The sequence below is a fragment of the Ahaetulla prasina genome, chromosome 4 (genome assembly GCF_028640845.1).
Source record: "Ahaetulla prasina isolate Xishuangbanna chromosome 4, ASM2864084v1, whole genome shotgun sequence".
NCBI classification, from domain to species: Eukaryota; Metazoa; Chordata; class Lepidosauria; order Squamata; family Colubridae; genus Ahaetulla; species Ahaetulla prasina.
The window spans coordinates 15,112,342-15,139,429 of NC_080542.1; the positions used below are offsets into that span (position 1 = coordinate 15,112,342).

Sequence of the window (27,088 nt, forward strand, 5' to 3'; positions counted from 1 at the left end):
ATGATATTTTTTGCTTCTGTAGCAATATTATCCTTCTGTGTAGAAGCTGATACAACCCTTGCTAAATGTTCTGTAGGAAAGCAGCCTTTTATTATGCACAAGCGATATCATTCAGAAGATTTGGTCATTGCAGGCATTTCGTGTCAAATTTACGTGATGTCTGATGAAGTAACATTCAGAAGAAGTCCATCAGATGAACTGGTTGAAGATTTCATGTATGGAATTCCTGTTTTTCAGTAATGCAAATACAGAAAGTAGTTAAAGCCTGTGTCCAATGTGTTTTTATTTCTATGGCTTTGGTGCCATTCTGGCAGGTATCAGTTTAATTTTAAATTCCTTTTTTTCATATGGCTATAACTTGATGAAGTCTACATGAAATAAATGCCTGCAGAGCAATGCTTCATACCAGCGACATTTTAAGGTGTGCATGATTGCAATTAGTCCTATATGCAGATATTACATCAAATATTCCTCAGAAATTTCCAATGTATTGAATAAGTAAAGTAGAAAATTAGGATAGCAGGTAAAATGAAATATAGTCCTCCAAATTAAAAACAAACAAACTCCCATTAATTATTGATGTTTATTGCATTTTGCAATTGGGCTGCCTGAATGCATATGGGTTGTTATATTGCTTTGACCTCTTTCTTGAATATTTTAAACAAATGGTTTGTTTGATGCTAGTGCATCTGCCTGTATCAGTGCTCATGCTCTGCACAATCTAAACTTGTGTGATACAATTACAATGCAGCCAATTTCAGTTTCGTTACAGATGTTGTAAAATTCATTTCAGATTGTATATGCAAAACTACCAGCACATCTTGGCTTTGGAATTTGCAATCAAAGAAATCAATGAGAATTCCAGGATCTTGCCAAACATCACCCTCGGTATCCATATGTCCAATAGCTGTGTCCTGGCAAAATGGATCTATCTGGCCACCTTGGAGCTTCTCTCTACAAAGGGAAGATTCATTCCAAACTACAAATGTGACCTCAAGGACAATATAATATCTGTGATCGCAGGACATAATGCTTACATTGGTCAGTTCATGTCAAACATTCTGAGTATATATAAGATCCCACAGGTAAGAGCCATCCCATAATGAAAGGAGTCAAATCTAAATACAGTATTTCTTGTTTGATTTAATTAATTTCTATTCCAAACTTTTATTTTTATGAATTCTATCAGTGTAAGAAACATTCAAAACAAAGAGATAACCAACATTGCCTCATATAGTTACAATCAAGCTAACAATCAAAATATATTTCAATGAGGGTGGGACAGAGTGGAATGATTCAAAATGCTAGAAAGTTGCATGCATGTATATCTAATCTACGGGGTAAATTATGTCATTGAAACCTGTGTAAACATAGCATAATCTAGAGCTTCACATCCATCCTTGCAGTTCATATATTTCTGGAGCTTTGTTTATTAAAACAAAGAGAAACAATTATCTGTTGTGGTCCGCCAGCAGCCTGCAGAGCTGGCAGCAGAGTTGGACAGTGAGGAGGCTGAGAAGTAACATGGGCCAGTACTGGAGTCTGGGGAAGGCTCAGACGAGGGCTTTGCATCGGAGGCAGAGAAGGGGCCAGGGCCATCTAGGAGTTACGTGCTGACTCCAGAGCCTCCAGAGTCGGGTATCAGAGAGGCAGAGGAACAGAGGGAACCTGTTCCTAGTGTGCACATGCGCAGAGCTGCCAGAAGGCAAAAACAGTTAAAGCAAAAGGGACAACTCGGGAGTAGAGCTTGGAGATGATCGGCTCCTCCCATAAGACATAAAGGAAGAGCAAAGGCACATGAGCCTTTGCAGGAAGTAATGTTGTGGATGGTGTCAGTTTGTACTTTGAAGCTCCATTTTTGACTCTGTGTTTCCGTGTGTCTTTGCCAAGATAATTGCCAATGAGTTCTTTCCAGTAGTGGGATTCAAGTAATTTAACAACCGGTTCTCTGCCCTAATGATTCCTTCCAACCATCAGTTTACTAAACTGCTCAGAAAGTTAACAACCGGTTCTCCCGAAGTGGTGCGAACTGGCTGAATCCCACCACTGGTTCTTTCACAGTGTGTCAAAGAAAATAAAGGTGGGTGTTTACCATCCTTATCCAAAGGACCGTGGAAGACTTCTGTTGGGCTATTTATAAATTCTTGGTGATTCAGCTCGTGCTGTGAATGAAACTAATTTTTTATGATTTTTATTATATCAGGAAGCCTAGGTCAGAACATTATCATAGAAATTATACTGGAATATGCTAATGATAATCAATTCTGCTTTTGCCTGGAGAACATTAATATTTAAATCAGATCCTTAAAATAGACATAAATGATTTGGAAGTATATACTCTAATCTCTTCTTTTTTCTTAGCTCATATATGGTTCAACTGCAGAGATAGATGAAAACATATTAGCTGCTTTGTTCCATCAGTTATTTCCAAATGAAGATCTCCAGATTGCGGGACTGATCCAATTGTTGCTTCACTTCCAGTGGAAATGGATTGGGCTCATTGTCCAAAACCCTGAAAAGGGAAAGAGGTTCATACAGAATAGGCTTGATATATTTTCTAAGAAAGGCATCTGTTTTGATTTCATGGAAGAAATGCCAAAGGAATCTGTTGCCAAGGATGTTGAAGTTCAACTTAATGGTTATGTTTTGCTGTATCAGGCTATAATGAGAAGTACTGCCAACGCTGTAATCATATATTGTGAAAATGAGGACATGACTGTTTTTAGAATGTTGCCATTTATTTCAGAATATGAAGACATGCCAATGAAGAGAAAAGATAAAGTTTGGGTCATGCCAGCACAGATGGAATTCACATCAGTTCCCTTTCAAAGATACAGGGGCCTGGATTTCATCCATGGTGCACTATCATTGGCAGTTTCCTCAAAGGAAATATTAGGGTTTAAGAAATTTATTCAGATGAGAAAGCCTTCTTCAGAAGAAGAGGACAGTTTGACAAGAGTGTTTTGGGAAAATGCATTTGAATGTTCTTTCCCAAATGCTGGGTTAGATGAGGACAGTGACAATCAATGCACTGGTGAGGAGTCACTGGAGACCCTTCCTGAATCTGTGCTTGAGTCTAGTATAACTGGGCAAAGTTATAGCATTTTCAATGCTGTCTATGCAGTGGCCCATGCTCTGCAAGCCATGCTTTCATCTAAGAGCAGAAAAAGGGGAAATGCTTGGGAACTCAGTCAACAGTCGTGGCAGGTAAAAATGACATGAATGAAAGTACACCTTTATATAACGGCCAGTCATATAAATGTTCAGCTAGTATTTTGGAGTTGTATAGCTAATAAGAGCCTTCTGAGGCTGAACTAACTCATAATATGTCAGAATTTCAAATAATAATTCCAGATAACACTAAATATGGGGTGCAACAATGCACAATGAGAAGGAGGCAATGTGAAATGTTAATTCAAGAGAAGTTTTGGAAGAGTGTGGGGTAAATCAGTTTCCAAATGAATGGGACTGTTTAATAGATAGAAGGAATGTGTCCTTGTGTCCCACAGTTGTTTGTGATAGTTCTATCAAAACATTCCACTAGGAACCTCTGAATTTTATGAATTCAGGCTGGAATAGCTCAGGCTGTTAGAGCCTGTTATTAGAACACAGTAGCCTGCAATTACTGCAGGTTCAAGCCCGGCCCAAGGTTGACTCAGCCTTCCATCCTTTATAAGGTAGGTAAAATGAGGACCCAGATTGTTGGGGGGGGGCAATAAGTTGATTTTGTAAAAATATACAAATAGAATGAGACTATTGCCTTATATACTGTAAGCTGCCTTGAGTCTTCGGAGAAGGGCGGGATATAAATGTAAACAAAAAAAAATGCTTCTTCTAAGTAAGACTATTGCTCTCTTTAAATAACAGAAAAGCCAGAAGTAACTTGAAATCTATTATGTAATTACTTATGAATCATTTTTGCCTTCCTTTTTTGAAATATAACTTCTCTGCAGAAGTTCCCTCCACTTGTTTCTGGATGGAAATTTTTCAGTGTCCTACGTTAACAATAAATCCTGTAATGATTTTTGATTATTTGTTTTGGGTTCTGAGTTTTGATTCCACAGTCAGGAGAAGATTATGAGATGTAGAAGGAAGGAAGGAAGGAAGGAAGGAAGGAAGGAAGGAAGGAAGGAAGGAAGGAAGGAAGGAAGGAAGGAAGGAAGGAAGGAAGGAAGAAAATATAGCTGAAGTGAGTCTTGATTATTTGCTTGGGTTCCTGCAGTTTGATTCCACTTTGAAGAGAAGAGTATGAGATACATAAGGGGAAAAAAGGATGGCATTGAAGAGTGATCAATAGAGAGACCACAACAATTTTTTGTTGGTTCTTCATAGATCAAATGCTCACAATATTTTAGTACACCAGAACTTGTGAACAACAGCACGTAACCATGGGGCCATTAAGAGTCAACATTATTGGTCCAGCTGACATGGATTATAATATTGCTCCCAACATGTATGGGAAATTCTAAATACCTAAATGCTTTTTAGAAAGGATGCTAAAGTCATTAACATAACATAACATCAGAGTTGGAAGGGACCTTGGAGGCCTTCTAGTCATTAGAAGGACTGTTAAGAGAAAGTAAGTGCCAATTTAGTCCCGGGAAAGAAGAGAGAGTGTGATAGAGACTAATTCTGCCTTAGAATACTCTAGCAGGATTCAAGTTTCTGTTATCATACACCATAACAATAAATATTCCTCATATTATATTTGCTGATTGGTCTGTCTTAAAAGGATAACACCTAATTTATGAAAGATCCTTCATTCATACTTGCTCATTACTTCCTATTGTTATAAATCTCTTTTAATGATTTCCATTTAGTTTCATTCGTATCTGAAAGCTGTTTCATTTAACAACAGTGCTGGAGAAATGGTTTCCTTTGACGAAAGAGGAGAGCTAGCAACTGGATTTGATGTTATCAACTGGGTCACCTTCCACAACCAATCATTTCATCGAATCAAAATTGGAAAGATAGCTCCAATGGCTCCCTCTGAAAATCTTCTTACTATTTGTACAGAGGAGATCATCTGGCCCAGCATGTTTAATCAGGTAGTTTTGGCACCAGTATCAAACCATGGTGACTTACTGCTTCAATGTTCAGGAATTAGAGGCAAAGTGACTCATGAACATGATTACCCTAAAATAAAAAAAAAACCAAGGTAAAAAATGTGCAGTGATTAGAAGATAGATTTCTATCAAGGGGGATTTACAAAATATAAGGTAAAACTTTGTCCCAGAGTTTACATGATTTCTGGGAATGTTGGGGTTTTAGAAGCAGAACCTCAAGGTAATAGGTAATAAGGTAAAAGTAAAAAATAATAAGATACTGCTTGATAGCCAAAGGGTAAAATATCTACTATTTATAAATATGCCATGAATCATGTTATTGTGAAATATCTGTCTGAAAATTGTTCGGAGTTTTAAATTGGAAATACCTAGTTAATATAGTATTAATTACCAAGTACAGCTATAATGAAATCAATACTGGAAATCTCATTTTCCATCAAATTCAAAGATAGACATTTGGTTATGATATAAATTCTTTTATAATATTATAGTGCAAGAATGATTTCCAATTAGAACAAACTTCAAATTTTTTAAATTCAAAGCTATTCTGTATATGGAAGAATACTTTCACAATTTAGTTAGCCATTCTTCCAAAGAAGCAATTAAGCAGTCTTTCAAATAGACATGCCTTGGAGGCATTAAGACATAATTTTATTTTAGAAATGAAATCTTTTCTGGGGATTCTATTTGCAGTCCCACCAATTGTGGCAAAGGACATAATGCTTGATTATATGAATAACCAAAGACTCTTAAAAGTAACCAGTATGGCTGCACTTCGTAAATGATACTAGTTTCTGTAACATGGTTACTTAAGGATTTATGTTCATACAACATGGCCAACCCAGTATACAGCCTGTGTACTTATTTAATTGATACTCAACATCATACTTTTGCGATAGAGTTGCATTTCCCATATCTTAAACTTTATTTGTAAGATGACTAAAGCTGCTTGCTTCTCCCAATGTGTGTTTCTGGCCTGTTTGACAATACTTTGTTAATACAGTGGTACCTCGGTAGGTATCTGCATAGAAACGGGAGGTTGAACAACTAGCCCTGTGGTGTGACTGGAACAATGTGGAACTGAACACACTCAAAACCATAGAAATGGTGGTGAACTTTAGGAGAAACCCTTCCATACTTCCACCTCTCACAATATAGACATCACAGTATCAACAGTAGAAAACTTCAAATTTCTAGGTTCTACCATACCGTAAGATCTAAAATGGACAGCTAACATCAAAAACATCATAGAAAAGCACAACAAAGAAGGTTCTTTCTGCGCCAACTCAGAAAGCTCAAACTGCCCAAGGAGCTGCTGATCCAGTTCTACAGAGGAATTATTGAATCTGTCATTTGCACCTCTATAACTGTCTGGTTGGGTTCTACAACCCAATAAGACAGAAACAGACTTCAGAGGATAATTAGAACTGCAGAAAAAACAGTTGCTACCAACCTGCCTTCCATTGAGGACCTGTCTGTATACTGCACGAATTAAAAAGAGGGCTGTGAAAATATTTACAGACCCCTCACATCAGGGGTGAAATCTAAAAATTTTCCCTACCGGTTCTGTGGGTGTGGCTTAATTGGTGGGCGTGGCTTGGTGGTCAGATGGCTTGGTGGGCATGGCCAATAACAATAAATAATAAAAATAATAAACAAAGTATAAAAAAACAATAAGAGGTACCAAAAACCAACTTTCACACTTTACACACACACAACACAAAACAACACAACTGACTCACACACAATGTAAAAGCAGCTGCATTTCACACTTCACACAGCCACAAAAAGCTCAAAAACCAACTTTCACACTTTACACACACACAACTAACACACACACACAACTAACACACACACACACACACACACACACACACACAAAATGCCACATACAGCTTTCTGAGATTTTGTGTGTTTGTGTAGTTAGAGTGAAACACTACAGAAACACACCAAATCTCAGAAAGCTGCACAAATATTTTATTTTATTTTATTTTATTTTATTTTATTTTATTTTATTTTATTTTATTTTATTTTATTTTATTTTATTTTATTTTATTTTATTTTATTTTATTTTATTTTATTTTATTTTATTTTATTTTATTTTATTGTGGACTTCAAATCCCAGAGTTCCTCAGGTAGCAAAGCCAGCCAGTTGATGACCGAGGAAATAAATTAGCTGAGCGATTGATTCTGTCTGGGCTGAAACTGAAACTGCTTTTGGGCTGTGGCCATGCGTTCATCAGTAATCAGGTAAGTGCCTTAGAATCTCTACTTTTACTTGTAGAAAACATGTTTTCTACAAGTAAGAGTACAAGTAAGGTTCTGCTGTTTTTTACTTTTAAAGGCCTGTTTCGGCTGAAGCAAAACCGGCTTTTAAAAGTAAAAAAAAAAAAAAACCTCTGCAGATGGTGCGGCTCAGCAGAGGCAGGGGGGCAAGGCCAGGGATTTTTGCTACCGGTCCTCCAAACCAGCAGCCGCCATCGCTACCAGATCGCGTGATCCCGTCCGATCCGGGAGCATTTCACCCCTGCCTCACATCCTGGACATAAACTGTTTCAACTCCTACCCTCAAAACAATGCTACAGAGCACTGCACACCAAAAAAACTAGACACAAGAACAGTTTCTTCCCGAATGCCATCACTCTGCTAAACAAATAATTCCTTCAATACTGTCAAACTATTTACTAAATCTGCACTACTATTAATCTTCTCATTGTTCCCATTACCCATCTCCTTCCACTTATGACTGTAACTTTGTTGCTTGTATCCTTACGATTTATACTGATATTGTTTCCTGATTGCTTATTTGTAGCCTATGACTATCATTAAGTGTTGTATCATTAAGTGTTAAATTTGTACCCTATGATTATCATTAAGAGTTGTAAGTGTTTTACCTGAATGAAGGTATCTTTTCTTTTATGTACACTGAGAGCATATGCACCAAGACAAATTCCTTGTGTGTCCAATCACACTTGGCCAATAAAATTCTATTCTATTCTATTGTTAATTGGTTTCGGGAGGCACAATGAGTACCAAAAATGATGAGTATATAACAAATTATTCTCATAAGGAATAAGGTTGTGAGTCACAAGGTAGCTAATATCAACAAGTTCTAGCTTCTTCATTGAGTATCAAGCAAACAATGAATTCAATGAGTTTCAAAGCAGCTGAGTTCCAAGGTACCACTATATATGCCTTAAATATGTCAAATCCAATTCTTCAGATGCAAAAATTCCTGAAACGTTAAGTAATAATTTCTCAATTTTCCTTCTTAATGTCCAATAGGTACAGCCCTTTTCCATGTGCAATCCTCCATGCTTATCAGGTTGGAGCAAAATAAAAATAGAAGGAAAGCCCTTTTGCTGCTATGATTGCCTTAAATGTCCAGAAGGGAAAATTTCAAACAAGACAGGTAAGAGATCTAAAGCAGAGATTCCATTGCTATGTATTTTGTGCATTGCCTTATATTTCTCTTTAATTATAAACAGTAGTTTACCATCTCTTTACAAATGTGTCCATAATTCAGGAGAGATGTTGATTACTTAGGAGTCTATTCAAATATCATGCCATCTTTTTTTTTTTTACTTTGGGAAAGATAAACCAGACCATAAAAATAAATCTTTTCATCTATGGTTTCAATGAAAGTAAAGAGATTTCAAAATTGTGTAGAATGAACCTACTATCATTTTGGGAATTGCAGTTCAGAAAAATTAAAAATAGATGGTAAAGGAGAGCTCTCAGTTCAGCAAGCATAATTTCTTGATAGTGTATTTTTGGAAACAAAAAATAATTTAAATTTAGGTGATTTATTTATGTATTCATCACATTTCTATACCATTGTTTGAATTAAGTGAATCTGGACAGCTTACAGGTTTTTATGGACCTTAATATAACAGAATAACATAATTTTTGGGTCTTTCAGTTGCAGAACTCTCTAATAGCATACAGGACAATAGACATTTTCTACATTAAACCAATCAGAATTTCTTTTCGCTTTTTTTTTAAATTTGCATTTATATCCTGCCCTTCTCCAAAGACTCAGGGCGGCTTACACTATGTTAAGCAATAGTCTTCATCCTATTTGTATATTTATATACAAAGTCAACTTATTGCCTCCAACAATCTGGGTCCTCATTTTACCTACCTTATAAAGGATGGAAGGCTGAGTCAACTTTGGGCCTGGTGGGACTAGAACCTGCAGTAATTGCAAGCAGCTGTGTTAATAACAGACTGTCTTACCAGTCTGAGCCAAAGAGGCCCTTTATGCCCTTTATTCATCATAGCTGTCAGAAATAATGCATCATCATAACAGAATAACAGAGTTTGAAGAGACCTTGGAGGTCTTCTTGTTCAACTCTCTGCTCAAGCAGGAAACCCTATACCTTTTCATACAAATGGATGTCTAATATCTTCTTAAAAACCTTCAATGTTTGAGCATCTACTGGATTAATTGTTATCACTGTCAGGAAATTTCTTCTAAGTTCTAGGTTGCTTGTCTCCTTGATTAATTTCCATCCATTGCTTCTTGTTCTGCCTTCTGGTGGTTTAGAGAATAGCTTGACTCCCTCTCTTTGTGGCAGCCCCTGAGATATTGGAACACTGTTATCATGTCACCCATAGTCCTCCTTTTCATCAGAGTAGACATACCCAGTTCCAGTAACTGCTCTTTATATGTTTTAGCATTGAGTCCTCTAATAATCTTAGTTGCACTTATCTGCACTCTTTCTAGAGTCTTATTTTTTAATCATACATATGTTGATGACAGACATATTGAATCTCCTTGATCACACTCTATCAGAACAAACGGAAAACACTTATCTTAGAAAGTTTCATTAGTCATCTTTCCTCCCATTTGATCAAAACATTTATAAACATGAGTGCTATAATTTCATTTTCAGATGCTGATGACTGTTTCCCATGTTCAGAATATGAATATACGAACGAACCTCACAATCTTTGCCTTCCAAAACACATCACATTTTTGTCTTATGAGGAAACTCTGGGAATGAGCCTGACAACTACTGCTTTCTTCTTTTCTTTCACCTCAGGTTTGGTGCTGCATATCTTCATTAAACACCGAGACACTCCCATTGTCAAAGCTAACAATAGAAACCTCACCTACCTTCTTCTCATTGCTCTCCTGCTCTCCTTCCTTTGCACTTTGTTTTTCATTGGGGAACCTAACCAAGTAAAGTGTCTCATGCGACAAACTGCTTTTGGCCTAATCTTCTCTGTAGCCCTTTCTTGTATATTGGCCAAAACAATCATAGTGGTTCTTGCTTTCATGGCCACCAAGCCAGGCTCCAAACTGAGGAAATGGGTGGGGAAAAGGCTGGCCAATGTTATCGTACTTTCTTGCTCCCTAGTGCAAGTCACCATCAGTAGTATATGGCTGGGAATTTCTCCCCCATTCCCAGATTCAGACATGTATTCCATGGCCGAAGAAATTGTCCTAGAATGTAATGAAGGTTCAACCTTCATGTTTTATACTGTCCTTGGTTTTATGGGGTTTTTGACTGCTATCAGTTTTACCGTGGCTTTCTTTGCTAGGAAGCTACCTGACAGTTTCAATGAAGCCAAATTTATCACCTTCAGTATGTTGGTCTTTTGCAGTGTCTGGATATCATTTGTTCCCACCTATCTCAGCAGCAAGGGGAAGTACATGGTGGCTGTGGAGATCTTTTCTATTTTGGCTTCTGCAGCTGGATTACTGTGCTGCATTTTTGCCCCAAAATGCTACATTATTGTTCTGAGACCTAATCTGAACAGAAAGGAACAGTTGGTAAAGAAACAAAACTGAATCATCAGATCCAGTATGTTATAAAGTCTCCAAATTGTGATAGAAATTTTTTCCTTAAGAGATTGCTGTCCATCTTGTAGAATTGATTGAAAACAAGTGTGCAAGAATAAAATATGGAATGCAGTCCTTATCGATTGGTTTCTTTTCACATCCGATTGGGGGATATTTTGTGAGAAATAGAGAAATGTAATGTAGCTGCTATAATAATTATTTAAGTTTGTCATAGAAAAGAGAGACCCATAGGAAAACCAGAAGGTAAAAGCTAATGAAAAAATGAAGGGAAAGAAGGAGAAATGTTGGATAACCATTTGTCTGAAATGGTGTAGGGTTTCCTGCCTGGGCAGGGGAAGACCTCCAAGGAGCCTTCCAACTCTGTTATTGTTATTATTAAATGTGAGAAATAAAATTTGACCCTGGTTTTTGCCATTTTTTACAACCATTAAAAAATTTAATAACCCAAAGACATAAGAAAAGAGAGAAAAAGATGAATTTGGAAAAATGATGATAAATCTTTTGGCAATAGGTAAATGTCTAAAACAGAACTGAGAAAATAAAAAGGGGATATATGTGTAAGTATTTCTAGGATTAGGGATTGAAATCTTTCAGCAGTTTTGGCATTTCCATAATATTATCTACTTGTCAATGTACATTTCATAAAACAAATCACTGACACAACTTACAATTACTTACAAGAGTAAATAATATATAGCAAAATGCAAACCAGGTGGCTTTACTGTATCTTATAAGCCAGTTAAAGCCCCCCAAAGCATCCAAAGTAAAGCAAAAGACCCAGCAGTCCCAGAGTAGAAATGCAACATATAGTATATACAACATATAGTGTAACAGGCCCTGTCTAGAACAAAAGTCAGAAGACTAGTAAAGTGCATCCATGAACACCAACTAGCAATCATCATCAGAAGACATGATCAAAGTGCCTTAATTTCCATATTAATTTCTGTCAGAATATTCATGACTGGGAAGACATGGTAACAAGGTTAGCCAATGAATAGACATGGTAACAAGGTCAGCCAATGAATAGGCATGGCAACTGGGTCAGCCAATGAGGGCATGGAAGGAGTCTGGGCATGGCTTAGCTCTCTGCTCAGCTCTGAGTCTAGCAAACAAGTTTGGTCTTGTCTCTCTGCTGAACTACCACATTGGAAGAAATCTGCTGTTGGTATTGTAAATTATTTGTTATGTGTGTAAAGAAGGTAATGAATCCTGCTGCATCAGTCTGCTGTGTGTGCTTTCTGGATTTGATTTTTGCAATAAACTCTTAATGATTTCCATGTCAGAACACATGGAATGACTTAGCCAAAGTTTTAAGAGGGAAATCATAGTTTCAACTGAGAATCAGAGATGAAGCAAGTCCAAACATGCATAGAGAGGTAACAACAACTATATACCATTCAAAAGAGACAATCAAAAAGCCAAAAAGAAAACAATAAGTTTAAAATACCTTGTCACCAGCAATCAACAGAAAGATTAATGCTAAACCAACAATCAAGTAAACAAGTCCAATCAACAAACTAGTAATGCAGTCAAACAAGCTAACAATAAACAACAGCCTAATCTAGGAATCATGAAGGTCTCACTGACAGGGCTAGCCACTATATACAATGAGAGCAAACCCCACTTTTTTGTAGTACAGATGACTAATTTAATGAAAAATCTGCAAGAAAATAACCAAGCTCAGAGAGCACTACGGTCCACAGTTCAACCCTTGGCTACAAATATTCTCTTTTACTGAAACATCAAAGTTTGGAAAAGATCTATGTATGTATAGATTTATACATTTATATTTATGTGTATGTATATACACATAAAGTGTATGGGTCTCTCTCTCTCCCTCCCTCCCTCCCTCCCTCCCTCCCTCTCTCTCTCCTCTGCCTCCCTCTCTCTTCCTCTCTGTATCTCTCTGTCTCTCTGAAATTGGACTTCAATCAAGGACCCAGATAGAAGAGGAGGGAATGCCCGAAATGTGCCAAGAAATAGAAGTAAATTCTACTTCTGTTATTGATTTCCCCAAAAGGGAAAATCTGCATTGAAGAATTATGTATGCAGTGCTAATGCTCATAATGTAAGTGTGACACAAATAAACACATTGGTGACCAAAAGGGATATCAAACAAAAATTAGACAATACCAGTACTTTGATTAATTTTATTATTTTTAGAATATCCGAAGTGAAAGATGATTCGTAATAGTGAGATCCAAATTTCATTGAATGCAATTTGATTTGATTTACTTTGTTGTTTAATTAATCATGACTGAAATTTTCATTTGAATTCAGCTGTTTTCTCAGTTGGAAGCCAACTGCAGATGCTGGAGAAGAAACCTTTTACATTTCTCATTTAGTGCTTTCCATCCCCGTCACTATTATTTTGTCCTTAATTCCAGGTTACAATAGCCTGCGTATCACAAGTCAGTTTGAGCATGTCTAGACCTGTACAGTCATTATCAGTTATGCATTCTTGTTTTCAATCTCTAAGGAGTTACGGAAAATATTAAACGTAATGTATTTCCACAGCAACAAAAATGCGATATTCTTTTTTCTCCAAGGATACAGACAAAGTCCTGTCATTCTGATTTTTTTAAAAAGTAAACCTTTATTTTAAAGCAGCCTCATGGAACACTGTATCTCAGGCTGTACTATTTGAAATGCCTAATTCTAAGGGAGTGAACAGACGGCTGAGAGATAAATTGGTCTCCAAAATGATATTATTCTTTTCATGTGTAGCCATATGGTACTTCTATTTAGAAGCTGATGAAACCCTTGCTAAATGTTCTGTAGGAAATCAACCTTTTATTCAGCACAAGCGATATCATTCAGAAGATTTGGTCATTGCGGGCATTTCGTCTCAAGTTTACATGATATCTGATGAAGTAACATTCAGAAGAAGTCCATCAGATGAACTGGTTGATGATTTCATGTATGGAAATCCTGTTTTTAAATATTGCAAATAAAGAAAAAAGTTAAAGCCTGTGACATGACTGAATTAGGATAGAGGGTGAATGTTAAATTGCCTATCCAGCACTATTATTTCTCAATAATATTGCTTCAATTTCCATCTCTTTCACAAGTTATTTTCCAATGTGTTTTTATTTCTATGGCTTATAATACCTGCTTCAGTACCATTTTAGCAGGAATCAGTATAATTTTAATACTTTTTTTTCATATGGCTTTAACTCAATGAAGTACAAATGAAATAATTGCCTGCAGAGCATTGCTTCATACCAGCAATATATTAAGGTGTGCATAATTGCAGTTAGTCCTACCTGCAGATATTATATCAAATATTCCTCAGAAATTTCCACTGTGTTGTATAAGTCAAGTAGAATATTGGGGTAGGAAGTAAAATTAAATCTGAACCTCCAAATTAAGGGGGGGAACCTAATTATTGATGTTTATTGCATTGTGCAATTGGATAGCACAATGCATATGGATAGTTATATTGCTTTGACCTCTTTCTTGAATATTTTAAACAAATGGTTTGTTTGGTACTAGTGCATCTGCCTGTATGACTGCTTGTGGCCTCTACAATCTAAACTTGTGTGATATAATTACAATGCAGCCAATTCCAGATGTGGCTACAGTTGTTCTAAACTCATTTCAGGTTTCATATGCAAAACTACCAGCACATCTTGGCATTGGAATTTGCAATCAAAGAAATCAATGAGGATTCCAAGATCCTGCCTAATATGACCCTCGGTATCCATATGTCCAATAGCTACATCCTGGCAAGATGGATCTATTTGGCTACCTTGGATCTTCTCTCTACAAAGGGAAGATTCATCCCAAACTACAAATGTGACCTCAAGGACAATGTAATATCTGTGATTGCAGGACATAATGCTTACATTGGTCAGTTCATGTCAAACATTCTGAACATATATAAGATCCCACAGGTAAGAGCCATCCCATAAAAAAAGAAGTCAAATCTAAATACAGTACTTCTTGCTTGATTTAATTAATTTCTATTCCAAACTTTTATTTTTATGAATGCTATTAGTGTCAGAAACATTGAAACAAAAGGATAACCAACATTGCCTCATGTAGTTAAAATCACAATCAAGCTATACATCAAAATACATTTCATCCAGGGTGGGAAAGAGAGGAATGATTCAAAATGCTAGAAAGTTATGTATACCTAATTTACAGGGTAAATTATTTATTTATTTATTTATTTATTTATTTATTTATTTTTATTTATTTTATTTTAAGTATAAACATGAAATAAACATACGAATTGGATACAATCAAAGGGAACATTAGGACAGGAATGGTAGGCACGCTAGTGCTCTTATGCACGCCCCTTACAGACCTCTTAGGAATGGGGTGAGGTCAACAGTAGATAGTCTTTGGTTAAAGATTTGGGGATTTTGGGAAGAGACCACAGAGTCAGGTAGTGCATTCCAGGCATTAACAACTCTGTTACTGAAGTCATATTTTCTACAATCAAGATTGGAGCGGTTCACTTTAAGTTTAAATCTATTGTGTGCTCGTATATTGTTGCGATTGATGCTGAAGTAGTCTTCGGCAGGAAGGACATTGCAACAGATGATTTTATACTCAGGTCATGCCGAAGGTGGTGGAGTTCTAAATTTTCTAATCCCAGGATTTCAAGTCTGGTGGCATAAGGTATTTTATTGTGATCAGAGGAGTGGAGAACTCTTCTTGTAAAATATTTCTGGACACGCTCAATTGTATTAATGTCCAAAATGAGGTGTGGGTTCCAGACAGGCGAGCTGTATTCAAGAATTGGTCTAGCAAATGTTTTATATGCTCTGGTTAGTAGTGTAATCTTTCTGGAGAAGAAGCTACACAAGATTAAATTTACAACTCTTAAAGCTTTTTTGGCGATGTAGTTGCAGTGGGCTTTGGCACTTAGATCGTTTGATATGAAAACTCCATGGTCTTTGATGGGGTGAGGGTCATCTACAAGGTAATGTCCATCAAGCTAGTATTTAGTGTTCTGGTTCTTTTTTCCAATGTGTAAGACAAAGCATTTGCTGGTTGAGATTTGGAGTTGCCAATTTTTTGACCATTCTGACACAAAGTCAAGGTCTTTTTGAAGGGTAGCCGCATTGTTGGTAGTTTTAAATGTCATTGAAAGATGTGTAAACATAGCATAATCCAGAGATTCGTATTCATTCTTGCAGTTCATATATTTCTGGAGCTTTGATTATTAAAACAAAAAGAAACAATTATCATAGAAATTGTACTGGAATATGCAAATGGTAATCAATTCTGGCCTTGCCTGGAGAATTTAATATTTAATATTTAATATTTAAATACGATCCTTAAAATAGACATAAGTGATTTGGAAGTATATACTCTAATTTCTTCTTTTTTCTTAGCTCATATATGGTTCAACTGCAGAGATAGATGACAACATACAAGCTGCTTTGTTCCATCAATTATTTCCAAATGAAGACCTTCAAATTACGGGGCTGATCCAATTGTTGCTTCACTTCCAGTGGAAATGGATTGGGCTCATTGTCCAAAACCGTGAAAAGGGGAAGAGGTTCATACAGAACAGGCTTGATATATTTTCTAAGAAAGGCATCTGTTTTGATTTCATGGAAGAAATGCCAAAGGAATCTGTTGCCAAGGATGTTGAAATTCAACTTAATGGTTATGTTTTGCTGTATCAGGCTATTATGAGAAGTACTGCCAACGTTGTAATCATATATTGTGAAAATGAGGACATGACTGTTTTTAGAATGTTGCCATTTATTTCAGAATATGAAGACATGCCAATGAAGAGAAAAGATAAAGTTTGGGTCATGCCAGCACAGATGGAATTCACATCAATCCCCTTTCAAAGATACAGGGGCCTGGATTTCATCCATGGTGCACTATCATTGGCAGTTTCCTCCAAGGAAATATTAGGGTTTAAGAAATTTATTCAGATGAGAAAGCCTTCTTCAGAAGAAGAGGACAGTTTGACAAGAGTGTTTTGGGAAAGTGCATTTGAATGTTCTTTCCCAAATGCTGGGTTAGATGAGGACAGTGACAATCAATGCACTGGTGAGGAGTCACTGGAGACCCTTCCTGAATCTGTGCTTGAATCTAGTATAACTGGGCAAAGTTATAGCATTTTCAATGCTGTCTATGCAGTGGCCCATGCTCTGCAAGCTATGCTTTCATCTAAGAGCAGAAAAAGAGGAAATGCTTGGGAACTCAATCAACAGTCTTGGCAGGTAAAAACGACATGAATGAAAATACACCTTTATATAAGGGCCAGTAATACAAATGTTCAGCTAGTATTTTGGAGTTGAATAACTAAGAAGTGTATTCTGAAGCTGAACTAACTCATAAGTGATATGTCAGAACTTCAAATAATAATTTCGGATAACACTAAACAATACACAATGAGAAGAAGGTTATGTCAAATGTTAATTCAAGAGGAGTTTTGGAAGAGTGTGGGGTAAAACAGTTTCCAAATAAATGGGGCTGTTTAATAGGATATAAGGAATGTGTCTTTGTGTCCCACAGTGGTTTGTGATAGTTCTATCAAAACATTCCACTAGGAACCTCTGAAACGTTTGATGGAAATGCTTCTTCTAAGTAAGATCATTGTTCTCTTTATATAACAGGAAAGCTGGAAGTAACTTGAGATCTATTATGTAATTATTTATGAATAGGTATGTAAGCATCATTTTGCCCTCCTTTTTGAAATATAAGCTCTGCAGAAATTCCCTTCATTAGTTTCTGGATGGAATTTTTTCAGTGTCCTACATTAACAATGAATACAGTAATTATGTTTGATTATTTGCTTTGGTTCTGATTTCACAGTGAGGAGAAGATTATGGGAGGGAGGGAGGGAGGGAGGGAGGGAGGGAGGGAGGGAGGAAGGAAGGAAGGAAGGAAGGAAGGAAGGAAAGAAGGAAGGAAGGAAGGAAGGAAGGAAGGAAGGAAGGAAGGAAGGAAGGAAGGAAGGGCATTGAGTTGCAGTGAGTCTTGATTATTTGTTTGGGGTCCTGCTTCTTGATTCCACAGTGAAGAGAAGAATATGAAATTCATATGAAAAAAAAGATGGCATTAAAGAGTGATAAATAAACAGACCACAACAATTTTTTTGTTGGCTCTTTATAGATCATATGCTTACAATATTTTAGTACACCAGAGCTTGTGAGCAACAGCATGTAACTAGGGTGCCATTAAGAGTCAACATTATTGGTCCAACTGACATATATTATAATATTATCTCATGCATGCTTCCAACATGCATGAGAATACTAAAGGAATTTGAAATACCTAAATGCTTTTTAGAAAGGATGCAAAAGTCATTAGAAAGACTGTTAAAAAAAAGTAAATGCCAATTTAGTACCAGGAAAGAAGAAAGAGTGAGAGAGAGACTAGTTCTGCAATAGAAGGAAATTCCTGCAGGTATTCAAGTTAATGTTATCATACCTCATAACAATAAATATTCCTCATATTATATTTACTGATTGGTCTGCCTTATAACACCTAATTTATGAAAGATCCTTCATTCATACTTGCTCATTATTTCCAGTTGTAAATCTCTTTTAATGATTTCCATTTAGTTCCATTGGTATCTGAAAGCTGTTTCATTTAACAATAGTGCTGGAGAAATGGTTTCCTTTGACGAAAGAGGAGAGCTAGCAACTGGATTTGATGTTATCAACTGGGTCACCTTCCCAAACCAATCATTTCATCGAATCAAAATTGGAAAGATAGTTCCAGTGACTCTCCCTGAAAATATTCTTACTATTTCTGCAGAGGAGATCATCTGGCCTGCCATGTTTAATCAGGTAGTTTTGGCACCAATATTAAACCATGGTGAATAATTCATTTTATTTTTACTTAGTGCTTCAATTTTCAGAAAGTTCTTTTAGGAATTACAGGAATACAATGACTGTTTTTTCAAAGTGACTCATGAATACGATAGCCCTAAAATAAAGAACCAAGGGCCGGTTTAGCTCACGCTGGTAAAGCCTGTTATTAAGAACACAGTAGCCTGCAATTACTGCAGGTTCGAGCCCGGCCCAAGGTTGACTCAGCCTTCCATCCTTTATAAGGTAGGTAAAATGAGGACCCAGATTGTTGGGGGGGCAATAAGTTGACTTTGTAAAAATATACAAATAGAATGAGACTATTGCCTTATACACTGTAAGCCGCCCTGAGTCTTCGGAGAAGGGCGGGGTATAAATGTAAACAAAAAAAAACAACAAAAAAAAATGCAAAATATTTGCACTGATTAGAAGACAGATTTCTATCAAGGGGGATTTACAAAATATAAAGAAAAACTCTGTCCCTGAGTTTACATGATTTCCTGGAAAGTTGGAGTTTTAGAAGCAGGACCTCAAATAGCAACACTATGCAAAGTGGCACACTTTAGTAACACTCAGCTTCCTAAAAATTGCAATCTGCGACATCCCCTGTGTAACAGATACAAGTATATTAACAGTTTTCCTACCAGTCACCAAAGACCCCTATTACGAAGCCAGCTTCATTTAATTAGCATCATGCAGTGTCTCTGAACGTACAAGATTCTCTTGAGTGCTTAATTTATCTTAAAACTGAATAAATAAATGATTCTGAAACGGTGACCCAGGATGATCGGATTTTCATAGCATATTTGAATATAGAATGGTTTGCAACTTCATGTGCCTCAAAGTTTAAGACATTTCCAGAAGAGGAGACTACATACATCAGTAGTGCGATCCACTTACCTTTTCTATTGGTTCAGAACTGTGAGTGTGTGTGCTTGCTTCACTTGCGGTCAGCCCTTCTGCGCATGCACAGAACCTTCTGCACATGTGCAGTCTCCGTGATCCGGGTGTGTGGGCGGAGCTTTCCATCACCGCCCCTGACATACATCTTTCAGGGTTCTGATTTGACTTGGTCAGTAGATCCAGATTTGGCATTAGCAGAAATTAACATGGACTTCAGAGAAAAGTAGATTCCAAACACATTAGAAATATTTAATTAAAATTTGATGACTAGGTGACTAACCCAGATACCATATTACTTTTTAGAAAAACATTTTTAAATATATATATAAGCAAAAGTAGCGGAAGAGAAGTAAAATAACAAAGTAAAGATAATAAGATACTGGTTGATAGCCAAAGGTTAAAATACCTACTGTTTATAAATATGGCATAAATCATGTTATTGTAAAATATCTGTCTGAAAATTGTTTGGAGCTTTAAATTGGAGATACCTAGTTAACATAGTATAAATCACCAAGTAAAGCTATAAATGCAATGCATGGAATCAGCAAATGTGCCTACCGTTCCTGTCCTATTGTTCCCTTTCGTTATAACAAATTAACATGGTTGTTGGATACTTTTGCTTATATATATATTTTTCTTTTATAATGTGTTGATTTTCTTATGTTGATGTTTTGTTTATGACAAAATGAAATGAAATAAAATAAATAAATAAATAAATAAATAAAAATACTGGAAATCTAATTTTCCATGAAGTTCAAAGACAGACTTTTGGTTGTGATTTAACTTCTTTTATAATGTTATAGTGCAAGGATGATTTCCAGTTAGAATGAACGTCAAATTTTTAAATACAAATTTATTCTTGATATGGAAGAATACTTTCACAATTTAGTTAGCCATTCTTCCAAGGAAGCAATTAAGCATTCTTTCAAGTAGACAGTAAAGAAGATCCTTGGAGCCATTAAGACATAATTTCATTTGAGAAATGAATCCTTTCTGAGGACTCTGTTCATCATTTCACCAACTGTGATAAAGGACATCTTGCTTGATTATACAAATAACAAAAGAGTCTTAAAAAATAACCTATATGGTGCACTTCCTAAATTATACCACTTTCTGTCACATGGCTGTCATAGGATATATGCTTTGTACAACATGGCCAACCCAAGATGTTGGTTATCACCTTTAAAGCTCTCCATGGGTTAGGACCGGGTTACTTACGGGACCGCCTACTGCCACCGTTTGCCTCCCATTGACCCGTGTGCTGTCACAGGGAGGGACTCCTCAGGGTACCGTCAGCCAAGCAATGTCGGCTGGTGGCCCCCAGGGGAAGGGCCTTCTCTGTGGGGGCTCCCACCCTCTGGAACGAACTTCCCCCAGGACTTCGTCAACTTCCTGACCTTCGGACCTTTCGCCGCAAGCTGAAGACATATTTATTTATTCGCGCAGGACTGGCATAGAATTTTAGATGTTTTATTCGGTTTTAATTTTATTTAGTGGGTTTTATTGTTTTAAATGTATTTTAACTTAGGGCCATATTTAATAAGTTTTTTAATTATTATTTTACTTTGTATTTATTCATTGTTGTTTTATCTGGCTGTGAACCGCCCTGAGTCCTTCGGGAGAAGGGCGGTATAAAAATTTAATAAATAAATAAATAAATAAACCCAACATCCAGCCTGTGCATTTATTTAATTGGTAAACATTTACCGAACATCATATTCTTGCAATAGAGTTGCATTTCTCATATCTTAAGTGTTGTTTGTAAGATGACTAAGGTTGCTTGCTTCTCCCAAGGTGTGTTTCTGGCCTGTTTCACAATATTTTGTTAATACAATGATACCTCAGTAGTCATTGATAATTGATTCTGGGAGGTGCAATGAGTAAACCAGGTACCGGGAGGGTACCGGGAGGTACCAAAATTGATGATAAACAACAACAACACTTTTTTCTCATAAGGAATAAGGCTGTGAGTCACAAGATAGCCAACATCAACCAGTTTCAGCTTGTGCATTGAGTACCAAACAAATGATGAATTCAATGAGTTTCAAAGCAGCTGAGTTCCAAGGTACCACTGTATATGCCTTAAATACTGGTCAAATCCAGTTCTTCAGATGCAAGAATTCCTGAAACGTTAAGTAATAATTTCTCAATTTTCCTTCTTAATGTCCAATAGGTACAGCCATTTTCTCTGTGCAATCCTCCATGCTTATCAGGTTACAGCAAAATGATAATAGAAGGAAGGCCCTTTTGCTGCTATGATTGCCTTAAATGTCCAGAAGGGAAAATTTCAGACAAGACAGGTAAGAGTTCTAAAGCAGAGATTTCATTGCTATGTATTTTGTGCAATGCCTTATATTACTCTTTAATTATAAACAATAGTTTACCATCTCTTTACAAATTTGTCCATAATTCATTTAATATAATTCATTTGTCCATAATTCAGGAGAGATGTTGATTACTTAGGAGTCTATTTAACTATCATGTCATCTTTTTTTACTTAGGGAAAGATATAATATAAGATAATAACAGAGTTGGAAGGGACCTTGGAGGTCTTCTAGTCCAACCCCCTGCCGAGGCAGGAAACCCTTCACCATTTCAGACAAATGGCTATCCAACATTTTCTTAAAAATTTCCAGTGTTGGAGCATTCACAACTTCTGCAGGCAAGTTGTTCCACTTACTGATTGTTAAATCAATCAAGATAAACCAGACCATAAAAATAAATCTGTTGGCCTATGGTTTCTATGAAAGTAAAGAAATTTCAAGATTGGTTGGAATGAACCAAACTATCATTTTGGGAATTGCAATTCAGAAAGATTTAAAATAAATGGTAAAGGAGAGATCTCAGTTAGTTCAGCAAGCATAAATTCTTGACAGTGTAGTTTGGGAAACAAACAATAATTTAAATTTAGATTATGTTTTTATGTATGTATCACATTTCTCTACCATCTTCTGAATTAAGTGAATCTGGACAGCTTACAGTTTTTACATATTCTCTCTGCTCCCATTCAACATTTGTATGAAGCTACTGGGTTAGATCATCCATCACCATGGACTGAGGTATCATCAATATGCTGATGATACTCAGCTGTATGTCTCAGCCTGTGGTGAGTTAAGCGGTGCTGTGTCCTCCCTCTGACAGTGCTTGGAGACTCTTAGGGGCTGGATGTGGAGCAACGGGTTGAAACTAAACCCTTGCAAGTGGCTCTGGGTGTAGGATTCTTTGGCCCAGGGATAATTGCTACCTTAGGTATTGGATGGGGTAGTTTTACCCCAAATAGAACCTGTGCATAATCTGGGGGTTCTCTTGGACCTGCGACTCTTGCACAAAGAGCAGGTGATGGTTATGGCCTTCCTGTCTTGACTATTGAAACATTCTCTAAAAGAGCATCCGCGTTGTGGCTCCCGCCCCCGAACCTGGCCCCATGCCCGAAAGTGCCTTGGAGCCGGACCTGCTGCCAGAAAGTGACTTGGACAGTGAGGGGGAAGGGCCATCAGGACTTACCTCGGAAGCACCGGCCTCCCTGGATCAGCTCCAGGAGCCAGAAGCAGGCGAAGTGAAAGAGATAACGAGGCCTCCTTCCCCTTATTTATTTTATTTATTTATTAAATTTTTATACCGCCCTTCTCCCGAAGGACTCAGGGTGGTGTACAGCCAAAGATAAAACACAAAATATATACAATTAAAACAACATTTAAAACATAGCAGATTATAAAAGGCTGATAATTAAAAAATTAGATTTTAAAATTTTAAAATATTAGCAAAACCCCAAATTTAAAATCCAACACTATTATGCCAGTCTCGCTTGAATAAATAAGTGTGTTTTGAGCTCACGACGGAGGGTCCGAAGATCAGGCACTTGACGTAGGCCAGGGGGAAGTTCATTCCAGAGCGTCGCTGCCCCCACAGAGAAGGCCCTACTCCTGGGGGCCGCCAGCCGACACTGTTTGGCGGACGGCACCCTGAGGAAACCCTCTCTGTGAGAGTGCACGGGTCAGTGGGAGGCAAAGGGTAACAGCAGGCGGTCTCGTAAGTACCCGGGTCCTAAGCCATAAAGCGCTTTAAAGGTGGTAACCAAGATCTTGAAGCGCACCCGAAAAACCACAGGAAGCCAGTGCAGACTACGGAGTAATGATGTTACGTGTGAGCCACGAGCGGTTCCCGTTACTACTCGTGCAGCCGCATTCTGGACTAACTGTAGCCTCCGGGTGCACCTCAAGGGCAGCCCCATGTAGAGAGCATTGCAGTAATCCAACCTAGACATAACCAGAGCGTGAGTGACTGTGCATAAGGCATCCTGGTCAAGGAAGGGACGCAGCTGGCGAACCAAGCGAACTTGATAAAAGGCCCTCTTGGAGACGGCCGCCAGATGTTCGTCAAAGGACAGCCGTCCATCCAGGAGGACGCCCAAGTTGTGAACCACCTCCTTTGGGGCCACTAACTCGACCCCGACAGTCAGCTGCGGATGCAGCTGACTGTACCGGGGTGCCGGCATCCACAGCCACTCCATCTTGGAGGGATTGAGCTTGAGTCCGTTTCTCCCCATCCCCTGACTCTTTTACCCCCCCCCCCAGGCCACGCCTGCAGACCCAGCTGACAGTAATCAGGCTTGGCTCAATCCCAGGTTTTGTAGGCAGGAGAGAAGAGAACAACAGAAGCAGGGGAGGGGCAGGCCTAGGAAGTGCTGAGTCATGAAGCCACACCCCAGCAAGAGCTGGTGTGTCTCTTTGTATCAGGCAAATCCACGGATTGACTAGAGTTGAAGGTTGTGACTAACCAGTGTCTTGGCAGCTAACGAGGGTTCTTGGCAGATGCTGACTCTTTTGCTGCCAGAGCTGATAAGAGCCGGCTAATTAAGCCATCGTTTGGATGGAGGTGAGGAGGACATAACAATCCGGAAGCTACAGTTGGTGCAAAATGCAAAATAAAACACAGGGCCCACATGGTTTTGTGCAGATCTCATTGTGCACATGTATGACCTCTCCTGTGGGAGCTGCATTGGTTGCCAATTTGCTTCCATGTGCAATTAAAATGTGCTGGTTGTCACCTTTAAAGAACTTGATAGCTTGGGACCAGGTTATCTGAGGGACCGTCTCTTGCCAGTAAAATCTACTGGACCCACCAGAGCAGGGAGGCAAGGAATGTTGTGGGCCCCATCCCCTAGAGAGACACACCTGGTGAAACTTGGAAGAACGGCCTTCTCCATGGTGGCTCCCTCTCTCTGGAACATCATTCCCCCAGAGATTAGAATGGCCCCCACTCTGATGCTGAAAAACCTGAGCGGGATGGAGCCCATTAAATGGTTTGTGTGATATATTGTCATCAGGGTGGGGTTTATTTTATTATATTATTTTATTAATATATTATATGATTGTCTCTTTTATTAATTTTCTTTTTTTATATAAGATTTTTATATTCTTGTACACTGCCTTGAGTCGCCATGTGCCAATAGATGGAAATATAAATTTAATAAATAAGTAAGTTTATTTATTTATTTATTTATTTATTTATTTATTTATTTATTCATATTTGTATACCGCCCTATCTCCCGAAGGACTCAGGGCGGTTCACAGGCAAGTAAAAACATATATGTACAAATTAAGATAACCATTAAAAAACTTATTCTAAAAGCCAAATTATTAAAAAATAGTATAAATATTAAAACCAATTAAAACCACTATAAATTTAAAATCTAGTCCAGTCCTGCGCAGATGAATAAATGTGTTTTAAGCTCGCGACGGAAGGTTCGGAGGTCCAGAAGTTGACGGTAAGTAAGTAAATACATAAATAAATATCTTAGTATAACAGAATAACAGAGTTTGAAGGGACCGTGGAGGTCTTCTAGTCCGACTCCTAGCTCAAGCAGGGAACCCTATACCTTTTCAGACAAGTGGTTATCTAATATCTTCTTAAAAGCTTCCAATGTTGAAGCACCTACTGGATTCATTGTTATCCCTGTCAGAAAATTTCTCCTTTGTTGTAAGTTGTTTCTCTCCTTGATTAGTTTCCATCCACTGCTTCTTGTCCTACCTTCAGATGCTTGGGAGAATAGATTGACCGCCTCTTCCTTGTGGCATCCCTTCAAATATTGGAAAACTGTTATCATGACAGCCCTTATTCTTCTTTTCATTAGACTTTATGTATAAAAGTGAATCATAGTATAAAGATATAAGTAAATATAAGTTAAAAACAAATTTTAAAAGTAGGGTTGCAGCATTAAAACCTAAAATATTAATGTGAAAAGAATGCCCTCAGGACACCCAGGGTTGCATATCAGTCTTCAACTTCCATAATGATGAAGACCAAGGACCAGCCTCACATTTGGGAGGGAGGGAGGGAGGGAGGGAGGGAGGGAGGGAGGGAGGGAGGAAGGAAGGAAGGAAGGAAGGAAGGAAGGAAGGAAGGAAGGAAGGAAGGAAGGAAGGAAGGAAGGAAGGAAGGAGGAAGTAATCATCAAATACTCATTGTTAGGAAAGGAAATATCTCTGAAATGATGACCAATAGGGTAGTGGGTTGTTGTCTAAAACATTAAACACGTGACTGCAATAATTTCTTTTCCAGATGCAGATGACTGCTTCCCATGTTCAGAAGATCAGTACCCAAACAAAGCTCACAACATTTGCATTCCAAAACACATCACATTTTTGACTCATGAAGAATCTCTGGGAATTAGCCTGACAGCTATTGCTTCCTTCTTTTCTTTCATCTCAGTTATGGTCCTGGGAATCTTCATTAAGCAACGGGACACCCCCATTGTCAAAGCCAACAACCGGAACCTCACCTACATTCTTCTCATTGCTCTCCTCCTTTCCTTCCTTTGCACTTTGCTCTTCATAGGGCAACCTGACCAAGTAAAATGTCTCATGCGACAAACTTCTTTTGGCCTAATCTTCTCTGTAGCGCTTTCTTGTATATTGGGGAAAACAATCATAGTGGTCCTTGCTTTCATGGCCACCAAACCCGGATCCAAGATGAGGAAATGGGTGGGGCAAAGGCTGGCCAACGCTATAGTTCTTTCGTGCTCCTTGACACAATTCTCCATTTGTGCAGTGTGGTTGGCAATTTCCCCCCCATTCCCAGATTCTGACATGCACTCCATGGCTGAAGAAATTGTCCTAGAATGTAAAGAAGGTTCAACCACTATGTTTTATACTGTACTTGGTTTTTTGGGATTCTTGACTGCGGTCAGCTTTTCAGTTGCCTTCCTTGCTAGGAAGTTACCCGACAGCTTTAATGAAGCCAAATTTATCACCTTCAGCATGTTGGTTTTTTGTAGTGTCTGGATATCCTTTGTTCCCACCTATCTGAGCACCAAGGGAAAATACATGGTAGCTGTGGAGATCTTCTCCATTTTGGCTTCTGCAGCTGGATTACTGGGTTGCATCTTTTCCCCCAAATGTTACATTATTCTTCTGAGGCCTGATCTGAACAGAAAGGAACAGCTGGTAAAGAAATGAAACCAATTTATTTGGTCCACTATAAGTTATTGCTTCTTGTTCTGCCTTCAGGTGGTTTGG

General features: G+C 37.8%; 2 protein-coding genes across 2 annotated transcripts; both read left to right on the forward strand.

Annotated features, from left to right (window-relative positions):
• LOC131197980 (vomeronasal type-2 receptor 26-like) lies at positions 1 to 10,866 on the forward strand. Its single transcript, XM_058182488.1, has 6 exons — positions 1 to 215; positions 908 to 1,085; positions 2,362 to 3,207; positions 4,821 to 5,048; positions 8,352 to 8,478; positions 9,965 to 10,866. The coding sequence occupies exons 1-6, from the start codon at positions 1 to 3 to the stop codon at positions 10,864 to 10,866; spliced, it is 2,496 nt and encodes an 831-aa protein (XP_058038471.1).
• A 498-nt stretch (positions 10,867 to 11,364) lies between these two features.
• Positions 11,365 to 27,028, forward strand: LOC131197981 (vomeronasal type-2 receptor 26-like). Its single transcript, XM_058182489.1, has 7 exons — positions 11,365 to 11,389; positions 13,606 to 13,798; positions 14,597 to 14,774; positions 16,227 to 17,072; positions 18,420 to 18,647; positions 21,745 to 21,871; positions 26,133 to 27,028. The coding sequence occupies exons 1-7, from the start codon at positions 11,365 to 11,367 to the stop codon at positions 27,026 to 27,028; spliced, it is 2,493 nt and encodes an 830-aa protein (XP_058038472.1).
• Positions 27,029 to 27,088: the final 60 nt, after the last annotated feature.

What these genes read in the sequence shown, in the direction of transcription:
- LOC131197980 (XM_058182488.1), top strand. Translation starts at nt 1, where the DNA reads ATGATATTTTTTGCTTCTGTAGCAATATTATCCTTCTGTGTAGAAGCT. An exon ending in TCAGTCAACAGTCGTGGCAG is followed by an intron (nt 3,208 to 4,820) that starts GTAAAAATGACA and finishes ATTTCCATTTAG; the next exon opens with TTTCATTCGTATCTGAAAGC. An exon ending in GAAAATTTCAAACAAGACAG is followed by an intron (nt 8,479 to 9,964) that starts GTAAGAGATCTA and finishes TTTCATTTTCAG; the next exon opens with ATGCTGATGACTGTTTCCCA.
- LOC131197981 (XM_058182489.1), top strand. Translation starts at nt 11,365, where the DNA reads ATGATGATAAATCTTTTGGCAATAG. An exon ending in GATAAATCTTTTGGCAATAG is followed by an intron (nt 11,390 to 13,605) that starts GTAAATGTCTAA and finishes TTTCATGTGTAG; the next exon opens with CCATATGGTACTTCTATTTA. An exon ending in GAAAATTTCAGACAAGACAG is followed by an intron (nt 21,872 to 26,132) that starts GTAAGAGTTCTA and finishes TTTCTTTTCCAG; the next exon opens with ATGCAGATGACTGCTTCCCA.